The sequence below is a fragment of the Agelaius tricolor genome, unplaced genomic scaffold (assembly GCF_023055355.1).
Source record: "Agelaius tricolor isolate 1412-34295 unplaced genomic scaffold, bAgeTri1.0.p SCAF_57, whole genome shotgun sequence".
In the NCBI taxonomy this organism is placed as follows: Eukaryota; Metazoa; Chordata; class Aves; order Passeriformes; family Icteridae; genus Agelaius; species Agelaius tricolor.
In genome coordinates this window covers 1,805,160-1,816,114 of record NW_027269317.1, presented here as the reverse complement: position 1 = coordinate 1,816,114, position 10,955 = coordinate 1,805,160, and the positions used below count along the sequence as shown (strand labels likewise).

The 10,955-nt window shown below is 53.3% G+C and overlaps 1 protein-coding gene across 3 annotated transcripts; it reads left to right on the top strand.

Annotated features, from left to right (window-relative positions):
• Nucleotides 1–594: 594 nt before the first annotated feature.
• Nucleotides 595–9,589, top strand: LOC139604927 (zinc finger protein 211-like). 3 transcript variants are annotated; one of them, XM_071456265.1, is made up of 2 exons: nt 595–760; nt 8,098–9,589. In XM_071456265.1, exon 2 carries the CDS (start codon nt 8,112–8,114, stop codon nt 8,934–8,936), a length of 825 nt encoding a protein of 274 aa, XP_071312366.1. In that variant the 5' UTR covers nt 595–760; nt 8,098–8,111; the 3' UTR covers nt 8,937–9,589. The 3 variants fall into 3 exon arrangements, with proteins under 3 accessions (XP_071312366.1, XP_071312364.1, XP_071312365.1); XM_071456263.1 differs by lacking the exon at nt 595–760 and adding an exon at nt 5,566–7,867 and having other exon boundaries at nt 8,103–9,589; XM_071456264.1 differs by lacking the exon at nt 595–760 and adding an exon at nt 5,566–7,867.
• The last annotated feature ends 1,366 nt before the right edge of the window (nt 9,590–10,955 follow it).

The window sequence follows — 10,955 nt, the reverse complement described above, 5'->3', positions numbered from 1 at the left end:
GTCTCCGGTGGGAGAGAGCCCAGGGCGCAGCAGGGGAACGACTCCTGTCCCTGAGCAGAGGGAGAAGCCCCGGGGCATGAAGTGAGCACGGCCCCATTCCCTGTCTCCGGCACTGCCGGGGTAGGAGGTGCAGCTGGAAGGAGGGAGGCGTGGGGGAAGGCTGGATTTAAGGCTCTTCACTTACTTCTCAGTATCCTGCTCTGAGGTTTTGGCGTTTCTTGTCAGAAATCTCTCCCCTCCCCCACTCATCCACAGGCGTTTGCGGCAGTTTTCCCTTTTTGGGGGAAATCAAAGCGATGCACTGATGCTCCTAATTAGGCGTAGGAGAAGTGAGGCTCCAGGGCTCCCGCTGTAGCCGGGGCCACCGGAGCCGCAGTGCCGGGAAAGCCGTGGCGGGAGGTGCGGAGAAGTTTGTTTGTGTTTTCAGCTCAATCCCCTCGGGCCCGGGCCCGTTCCAGGGCTGTTCCTCATCTCCGGCTCTGCCCTCACGCAGCCCGGGGGACCCTGAGAGCGCGGGGCGAGGCTGTGCCTGGTGCAGAGCCCGCCCCTGGCTGCGATTGGGCGACGGTGCCGTCCGTCGCGGTTCTGGCGCGCTGATTGGTGGAAGCGGGGCGGGGCAGGGCCCCGGTGGCGGCCTGAGGGCGGCCGTGGCTCGGCAGCGGCGCCATTGGCGGAGCGTGTGTGCGGGCCCGGGAGCGGCGGCAGCGGCCGGAGCGCGGTGAGGCGGCGGCGGCGGAGCTGGGAGGCGGCCGCAGCGCAGGTGGGAGCCGCGCTGGGTTGTGCGGGGGCTCAGGGCTCGCTGCGGGCCTCGGGGGCGGCAGGGGGCTCAGGCGGGTTCGTTGTGCCGTGTCCGGCGCGTGTTGCCGCTGGCGTGAGGGCGCTGCGGGAGCGGCTGCCCGCGGTCTCCTTGCGGCCGCTGCCTCGGCAGGAGCCGCTGCCGGAGCAGCGCTGGCTTGGCCCGATTGCTGTGGCTGGGACAGAGGCGGCTGCCCCGTGCCCGGGGCTGTGCGGGGAAATTGACGTGGCCGGAGGTTTCTGTGCCCCGAGGAGACAGAGGAGTCCTGTACAAGTGACTTTATTGCTGAGCAGAGGGAGAGGCCGTGGGGCATTTGCCTTGCGCTCTCTGCCATTGTTGTAGTTCGCAGCCTCCTTTTTATCCTCATTTTCCCGGCCCCATCTCCCTCTCCTTTTGCCCACTGGCTGAAGTACTTGGAAGGTTCAGACTTCGCGATCCGCCAGCTGCATGTCCTCGTTAATGTGCATCCCCACTTTTGTATAACAGCCGATATTCACGGCTCTCTTAAGTCTTTTTTGTTCTCGAAGTTCAGGAATTTAGCGGGACTTTCTGTGAGCAGCAGTCCATGTTAATTAGTAACAATTATTGAAGCTGGTGGTTCAATACTTCCTGTTCTACGAGTCCCTGGCCCCTCGCTCAGCTGCTGAATGAGCTGCACTCTCAAGGTGTGGAGCATGGTAAAAAGGTGAGAGTTGCTGTAGCACATCAGAGGAGAAACAGCCTTCGTTTAACCCATGGACTGCCAGGGAGCCACAAAACCGTGTCCCATTCCCATCCTTTTCACGTTTGGACCAATACATGAGCTGCTTTTTTGTTTCCTTTGTTATCTGTTTTACCACTTTTCCTTTGTCATCTAAATGCCAACAGCAGTTTGAGTCATTTAATTTTCCACAAACAGATCTTTTTTCTGCTAAAACGTAATCTGATCCCATCCCATTTGTTCCTCATTTTAGTGGATTGCTCAGCAGGAAGGTCAGGAGCTGGAGCTGTCTGGTTGGTTATTTTGAGGACAGCTTGTAATCTAATGGTACCATTGAAATGAGAAATGGGTTCTGTGGCTCCTGATATGAATTGGTTCGGGTTCCCAGGGTCTGGGGCACGGTGGTGTATGATTTTTTCTGCTGGCCGTTCATCTTTTCCCCATTTTGGGCGCTACTTTCAGCCAAGACTACATCAATTACTTTGATTCTGAACTGATTTCCCTGAACTTGTGATAGCACGAATATCTGTGCTCTAATATGCCCTATATAACGCAGACAGTGACAGCAGATGTTGGAGTGGGCAGAGGGATGATTCCCCCCCATTTATTTATAGTGAAGTTTTCCCAACATTCTCCATTTGCTGTTTCCCTGTGCAGCTTCACCCGTTTCTGCTGCAGGGTCAGATATCCTCACCCTGGGCTCTGCCTTGAGCTGTGCAAATTCCATCAGTGCAAGCAGGCAGAGCTTGGGGTGAGGGCAGGGGGAATCAGCCCAATTCCTGCCCCAGGCAAGAGACCCAGGTCCATTGTCCAGGCTTTGCCCAGCAGTGTTCATTTGCATTTCTAAAGCTCCTCTGCAGGCTGCCTGGAATGAAGCTTCTCTTCCGGGGCAGCCATCTGGTGAGTCACATGTGGGCCCCCTCAGAATCTGCTTATTTTTTTGCTTGTTTTTTTCCTTTTCTTTGTTTGGGTTTTTGTTTTGGTTTTTTAGTTAGTTAGTTTGTTTCTTTTAACAATGTTGAAACAAACTATTAACTGTTTATGAAATAAATGGTCACCTTTAAGGCTCTTGTAACTTTTTTCAGAATGCAGCCTTAAGGTGAACATGGAAAAGCCCAGACCAAAACTTGATTCTCACCCTTCTGTCCCAAACCTACCTGACAAAATAAAGTGAGAAAGAATATTATGAAAAGTTTTTCTTATGTTGTAATTTTGTCACTGAAACTGCAGGGAAAACAAAAACTCTCCAAGAATCTCTTGAGTGTTAGAGAGTCAAGGCATTGCTTGGTTCTGGCTAGGATTTGCAACAGAAATAATTTCTTTCACAAATAACCCTGGCTGTGCAGAGAAAATCATTCCATGGCATGTGAGTTTTACTGGATTTTTCCTAAACTTTATGTAGTCTGAACCAATCTAAATCCCCAGCTTTAATGTTCATTGCTTGCAAGTTGTGTAGGTTTTTAGTATTTGGTTTCCTGTTGGATCCGGATTTCTTCCCCTCTGCTGTGAATTCGGTCCACACTCGTGGATTTCCTTCTCAGCCTTTTCCAGACCAGGTGTCTCCAGCTGTGCCGGGGGCAGTGTCTGGGGTAGCTGTTGGTTGCTGTTTGCTGCTGGGCGTTGATGTTTTGTTGCTGGTCGTTATCTCTGTGGGTGTCTTTTGGGCTATTCCCAGTCTGTGGAGATGTTGAACTCATCTCCGTTGAGTGGTGTAACAGCCCTTAAATAAAACCTTTAAAATTCCTTTCCCCAAGGCAAAGGCAAACCAAGCCTGAGGAGAGAAAGAAGATTGAAAAGAACCAAAATGGGTACATTTTGCAGCAATGCAGTCGCAGTCAGCCCAGAGTGTGGGTGTGAGTGAGCCCCAGAGTGGAATTGTGCCGTGGTGCTCCCCAGCAGCTGTGGCAGTGCAGGCCCAGCCAGCGCTGAAGCTGCAGCAGTGGCAGCGAGGCTTGGCCGCAGTGGCTGGAGGTGCCAGAGGAGGGTGGCCAGGATTTCCGAGGGTTTGAGCAGAGGATCTGTGGGCAGGCCCAGGGGCTTGGCCCGCTGTGGAGCCCTGGCTGCTGCTGCGTTGCCTTCAGGGCAGGCTCAGGGGCGGCTGCCATGGTCCTGCTGCAGGCGGGAAGTGCAAATCTCCGGGGCTTCAGAGCCCCTGAGGCCAGGCTGAGGGGTCCCCCCGTGTTCAGCTGTGCTGGCGGCTGTTTCTGGCCTCAGGGACACTTGGCATGGGCCCCTTGGCCACCAGTGGTGCTGCTTTGCACTCCTTAGGCAGGAGCCGATGTCCTGGCTGGGTGTTGGCAACAGCAAAGTGCCAGGGCAGGCTCTGTGCCAGCCCAGCTTCCTGTGGGAGAATCTACCTTGATCTCTGATCCAGTGCTTGCTGAAGCAGTCAGAATTGCTTTTGCCCCCCTGTTAGGTGCCATGGTGTCAGCAGAAGCTATTGAAGCCTTCCTGCCCAGGGCATTTCAGTGCCAGGCTCTTACAAGCACCCAGAGCTCCTTGGGTTGAGCTGAGCATGGGGCGGTGACCTGCGCTTTGTCTGATTCCCCTTCCTTAATAACAGCCTGTCTTGTAGCTCTTTTCCCTTCTGCTGCCCTTGCAGAGCCATCCACAAACACATTTTGTCCCTCAGGCCAGGGAATGTCCCATCAATCTCTCCCAGCCTGGGTCGGGAGCTCTGTCCCTCGAGTGCTGTCCTGGGTTCCTTGCCAGCCCCTCTCCAGGCTGTTCAAACAGGAGGCTGGGTTAAACCCTTGCCCTGTCCTCAGTTCTAAATCCTCCTGTGCCATTGAACAAGTTTCGTACTGTAATAACCGAGCCCTGCTCATCCATTTAGAGGCTCTTTTGGTTGTCAAAGCTTTAACTTGCTGCCAGACTTGAACTCTAGGAGATCCTCCTGTTGTCATCAGATTTCAGCCTCAGCTCCCATGAAAGCTGTGGCTGCAGAATTCTGCAGACAATGAGGCTGCTCTCTGGCCACTGGGTTAAACATTTTAGCTCAAAAATTCCTTTGGCAAGACCCTGTTTAACATCCACCTATAATTCAGATTCTTTTACCCTGTCTGGAAGGGCCAGGGCAGCCGCCTCAGTAAATCTTCATTTTAACACTTGAAAATTCTGTGTTTCCTCCTCCTGTCCATGCATCCAGTTTGTTGACTGGCAGGATAGGAGTGTTACAGGGAGACACCCCTGGCTCCAAAAGCCCTGCCTTCTACAGGGACTCAATACCAGGCTGTGAGCCCTTCCTTCCCTCCCCTGGAACAGGATATTGCTTGTCCTGGTTGCTTTGAAGTAATTTGTAGAGGCTCCATATCTAATTTTCCCTCTTTCCCTGGGGCTGCCCACACTTCTGGGTTCAGTTCAGCATAGGCCTGGCCAGACATTTGACACAGAGGTACAACAGAACTGGTCTCTGTATCACCTTTTATAATATTAATTTGTGTTCTGAGTTTAGAGATCCAATCCCTTCCCAGTAAATGATGATAACAATTAGGAGCAAATAAAAATTCATGCATTTCAAACCCATCTCCCACAAGTGCTAACAGTGGTTGAATAAAACCATACATCTTTTCTACTTATCCCCTCACTAATCAAACAAATTTTTTGCATTTTTCCCCCTTAGGTCTAAGATTCAGAGTGGATTGAGAGGCCCCTGTGTCCATCAGGAGAGGCCTCCTCTCAATGCAGACCGAGCTGAATGTTCTCAAGGGCTCCAGTGTGGAGGGTCCCTGGTGTGATGGGAGCTGTGACAGCCCTGCCAATCCATGTCCATTAAGGGGTGGACTTGCTGGTCCTGAGGGTGCTGCTGTCTGTGCTTGCAGTGTCCTTGTGCCCTGCAGCTGGAGCCCTGATTCCTTGCCAGGGGCTGTTTGGGTGGGCTGTCCCCTGCCGAGGAGGGCAATGCCTCTGCCGGGTGCTTGTGGCCGAGCCGTGCCCTGGGTGCTGGGGCCCCCTTGGGCCCTGGGGCTGATCCCTCAGGGGCTGTAGGAACTCTGCCCTGGCCTTTGCCTTCAGCTTGGCCTTTTGCTGCTCCCTTCTTGCATGCACCTGCTGGGCCTTTGTGCCCAAGTGCTGCAGGGCCTTCTTCTGCCCCTCCTGCAGCCCCCCTCAGTGCCTGTGGGTGCTTGTCTTGCTTTACAAGACAGGTGTCTGCTTGGGAAGGCAGAAAAAGCCTCTCTTGGAATGGAGAATGCAAAGCCCCTCCCTCTTAATTTTTAGACTAGTGAAATCAAGGGTCTCTCAGGCAAAGCTATGGGAATAGGAATACCAGTTCTTTACTAGTGTGTATAATAAAGCAAACAAAGAACACCAGCTCCGGCAGTGCCAACAAACAGAGCCCGGAGCCAGTCCCGGCCTTTCGGCTGCGGCGCTTTCCCGTTGGGTGCAGTTCCGGGCACGGCCGGCAGGGGCGCTGGTGGCTCCCGCGGGGCAGGGCCGCGCATCCCTGCCATGGGAACCTCTCTTAACGGAAATAGAGCAATCCCTTCATCTAACTCTTTCAGTTTTTTACCTTCTCTAGCCTTTCTCCCGTGTTTTGGGAAAGAATTTGGAGAGTGCTGCCTTTTAACTGAGCTCCTAGTTTTTCAATAAGGTGCTTCCTGTAGAGAGAGAGAGTTTCCCTGAACAGCCAGAGCTGTGGTTACCAAGGGGATGTCACTCAGAGCAGGATGTGGTCAGGGGAGGATATCCCGCCGAGGCTCGGTGGGAGTGTGGGCAGGGTCTGCTGCCGGAATCGCCAGAGGGGGATCTTCCCGTGGAGACCGAGCCGGAGCGTGGGCAGCCCCCACATGGCTTATGGCGGCTGATCCGGCAGCTCCCGGCAGAGAAAAGGCAGGTGGGAGACCCCGGCAGCAGCAGCGGCGGTGCCCAGTGCAGCTGGCACGGGCAGGGCAGCCGGGGATGGGATGGCTGGGACCCGCCCTCGGTGCGGTCGGCGCGGTGACCTCGGCCCACGCGGCAGGACAGAGCAACCCCCATCTTCCCCAGCATGGCCGGCAGAGCGGCCGCGGGCCAGGCAGTGGGAGCAGGGCACACAAATTCACCGCCAGCGCCGGGGCAGGTGGAGCTGCCCTGGGCAGTGAGCCCGCACCTGGGATGGAAACCGGGGCAGGCGGAGCTGAGGCGGCAGCGAGCCGGGACCCGGGACAGGCGCCTCGGCCGCGAACGGAGGGGGCAAGAGCTGCAAAGGATCCCACTGTCTTTCTGATTTTTCCTCTTGTTCCCCTCCCTTTCATTTCCCCTTTTTCTTTTCCTGTTTTTTTCTCGGGTGTTTCTGATACTTTAAAGATTTTTATTCTCCTAAAATCTCCTGTCTAACCTATGGCATATTCTCTTTCTTCTTGATTAAATATTTTTTTTTACAAATAAATCCAGAGCCTAACAAATCTTAACTTCTGCTTGGATACTTTGAAATGGTCGACAAGCTAACTCACGACCTCCTAATGTTGTTTTTCTCATCACCTTTTTATTTATCCTTTGGCAATTTAAGCATCTTTCAGTAACTTGCTTTGCTCCTCCAAAAATCCCAGTGCAGCCATAGTTCCTTAAAAAATGATCACACAAAGCTTGAGTACCCCAGTGGGTTTTCTGATGCTTGTCTTCTAATATTTTCCTAGTAAGCACATTTTATTAAGTAATTGTCTTCCATCAAGAAGTTTCAATTTCCTTGATTTATCTTGTTCACTTCCTATCTCGTTTGATTCTTTTTTCTCGTCTTCCGTAACCTTTGGAATTGCCAGTTTTTCCTTGTTTGGAATTAATATTAACATAACTCTTTCAGCTCCATTTTCTGCTGCATCCTTAGCTTTGTGATGTGCCCCCAGTTTGGCCAGTTTGCCTCTCCTTTGGCCCGGGCCGGGTTCCCCCTGCCCGCAGCGGCTGGGAGCAGCCGAGAGCCCCGCGCTGCCCATCCCGACCTGTCCCGGCTCCATGGCCGCTGCTGCCGCGGGCTGCGAGGGCTGCGGGAACGGGCACCGAGGGTGTGGCTGCTGCTGGGGGAGGAGGAGGAGGCAGGGAAGGGCAGGGATGAAGGGGGAGGAGGAGGTGGGGTTAGGGAGGAGGAGGAGCAGGGGGAGGAGGGATGGAAGAGGAGGGATGAAGGTGGAGAGGGAGCAGTGATGGAAGGAGGAGAAGGAGGTGGGGTTAGGGAGGAGGAGGAGGAGGAGAAGGGATGGAAGGGGAGGGATGGAAGAGGAGAAGGAGGGGGAGATAAGACAGAGCAGGAGGAGGAGGGAGGGGGAATGGAAGGGAAGGAGTGGGAGGAAAAGGAGGGACAAAGGCGGATGGAGGGTGAGCTGAGGGAGCCAGGCCGTCCATCCCTGCCTGAATTCACAGCCCCCACCTGTGGGATCATCGCCCCCCCCAAGGCTCCGGTGAGCGGGGAGGGGGAGCTCGGCCCGGATATCCCGGGGGGTCCCTGGGTTGGGGTTTTTTGGGGGGATGTTTGGAGAATGAAGAAGTCCAAGGCTGAGTGGAAAAGGCCCCTTGGGGGGACATCGGGGGGTGCCAGTGGCGGCTGCTGGGGACGCCCTGAGGGTATCTCGTTGCCCTTGCCTGTGGCACGGAGGCAAATCCCATCCTGTCCTTGTCCTTCCTCCCCCAGAGCAGGAGCTGAGCATGGAGAGCAGGGAGGACAAATGCCCGCGGCAGAACCTGGTGGCAGAGGCCGTTTTGAGCGGCTCCACGGCGCAGGAAGCCAACGGGGAGGAAAAGCCCCGGAGCTGCCGCATGAGGAGGGGCTGCAAACGCAGATGGCGGGGATGGGAGGGGGAAAGAGCCAGCCTGGGCCGGGAAGGCGGCCGGAGATGGAGCCAGAGCTCGGAGCTGGTGCTCCATGAGCAGCTCCATGATGGGGAGAAGCCCCACACATGCGTGGAGTGTGGGAAGAGCTTCAGGTGGAACTACGACCTGATTGTGCACCAGAGGATCCACACTGGGGAACGGCCCTACGAGTGTGGGGAGTGTGGGAAGAGCTTTGGAGAGAGCTCCACCCTGATCACGCACCAGAGGACCCACACTGGGGAAAGGCCCTATGAGTGTTCCAAGTGTGGGAAGAGGTTTCTGACCAGCTCCCATCTCCTCCGGCACTATCAGAGTCACACAGAGGAGAGGCCCTTCCAATGCCTTGAGTGTGGGAAGGGATTCAAGTACAACTCCACCCTCATCACCCACCAGCACATCCACACTGGGGAACGGCCCTACGAGTGTGATAAATGCCGGAAGAGGTTTCAGACCAGGTCCTGTCTCCTCCAGCACTATTGGATTCACAGAGAGGAGAGGCCCTTCCAGTGCCCTGACTGTGGGAAGGGATTCAAGCACAACTCCACCCTCATCACCCACCGGCGCATCCACACAGGGGAGAGGCCCTACGAGTGTCGCCAGTGTGGGAAGAGCTTCTCCAGCAGCTCTAACTTGACCCACCACCAACGGAGGCACCGGTAAGGGAAGCCCTGCGAGTGCCCCGAGTGCGGGCAGAGCTTCGTGCGCTGCTCCAGCTCCATCCCCCACTGGAGGAGGCACTTTGGGCACAGCCCTGGTCACTCACATTCCCTGTGATCCATGTTGGGAACACACCTGGCTGCTTCTCCTTTTGATTTGGCCTTAATTTTTCTCTGCTTCACCTTCATTCTTTAAAAACACCCCAGACTAGGTTAAATGAAGGAAATTGATTGAATATATCTGAAGTTCCATAATTTCTCAGTTGTTTTAGAGGGAATTTAGGATTTGGGGACAGGTTCTGTGTGGAGTGCTGCTGTTGCTAAGAGGCAGGAATTTGATCTCACCCTTCTTGTGGAGCTAAGAGCTCCTCCCCTGTCCCAAACCCCAACTCCGCCCTTGGGATACTCTATAAAAACTCCATGGCTCTGCTTTTGTCCTGTCTTTGGGGGACAAGAAATGGATTCCCAAAGGATCAGCCCTTTTCCCACTGGATTCCCAGAGGATCTGCCCTTTTCCCTCTGGATTCCCAAAGGATCAGCCTCATTGTCCACTGGATTCCCAGAGGATTCTGACTCTGTCACTGGCTTTTTTTGTTTGTACTACTGCATTTGTATTTTCAATTTTTCCTAATAAAGAACTGTATTTCTACTCCCATATCTTTGCCTGAGAACCCCTTAATTTCAAAATTAATTCTAATTTTTATAGTTGTTTATTCTTATTGATAAGAATAATAGTAATAATAATATTAATAATAATAATAGTAATAATTTTTTTTTAAAGGGAGCGGATTTACATTTTCCATTTCAGTGGAGGCTCCTGAAATGGGGAGACACCCCCAAGGATGGGCCATGTAAAATAGTTCCTGAAATATGTAAATTAGGTAATGGATATGCATAAGGCTCTAAGAATATGCAACAGGCTGATGGAATTAAAACCAGATTAATTAGGAGGTGTCCCCGAAAATAACTGGGTCATCTTGGTGGCCATAACAACCTTTGCTCGATGTTCCTGGTCTCCCATGACATCAGCCTGTTGCATATTCATAGACCCTCATACATATCTATAAACTCATTTACATATTCCAGTAACAAAATTGCCTTCATCACTTTTGGAGGTCCCACCCTTCTCCCAGCTGAATTTGGGGTGTCCCATCCACCTCCCAGCTCAGTTTTGGGATCCCATACCCCTCCCAGCTTACTTTAGGGGTCCCACCCCGCTCCCACCGGGATTTGGGGGTCCCATCCTCCTCCCAGCTCAATTCTCGGGTCCAACCCCTGTCTTTTCTCCACCCTCCCCCCTCCCCGTTTCCGATCGTTCCCCCAGTCCCCTCCCCCGTGTTTGGTTTTGGGATCTCCAGGCCCCTCCTGCTCCGTTTTGGGGTCCCGACCCCGTTTTGCATTAATTTGGGGTCCCCAGCCCATCCCCAGGGTCACCTTCCCCCCTCCCCAAATTTCACTGCTGGCAACTGATGAGTCATCAGCGAGACACGCTCTGATTGGCTGGAAATTACCCCGCGCGGTCTGTGAGAGTTTACCACAGTGAGAGGCCTTGGTCTGTGCCTGGCAACTGATGAGTCAGAGTCGAGCCGGGCGTTGATTGGCTTAAAATCGCTGAGCGGGGCCAGTGCTCTGAGTTTCTGCCCAGTGAGTGGATCGTCATCAGTGCCGCGTGTTCTGATTGGTAGGGATCTGTTTTGGAGTGGGGACAGGAGGGACAGGGGTTACTTGGGGTTTATTTGGGTTTATTTAGGGTTTTTTTGGGGTTTATTTGGGGTTATTTATGGACTATTTGGGGTTTATCTTGGGTTTTACTTGGGTCATTTCTGTTTATTTGGGGTTGTTTTGAAGTATTTGGGTTTGTTTGGGCTTATTTGGGTTTTTTTTGGATTTATTTGGAATTATTTGAGGTTCTTTGGTTTTATCTTGCTGTATATGGCATTTTTTAGGTGTAATTGAAATCATTTGGGGTTTTATGGGTTTATTTGGGTGGTTGTTTTCTTTTTGGGGGTTATTTGGATTTGTT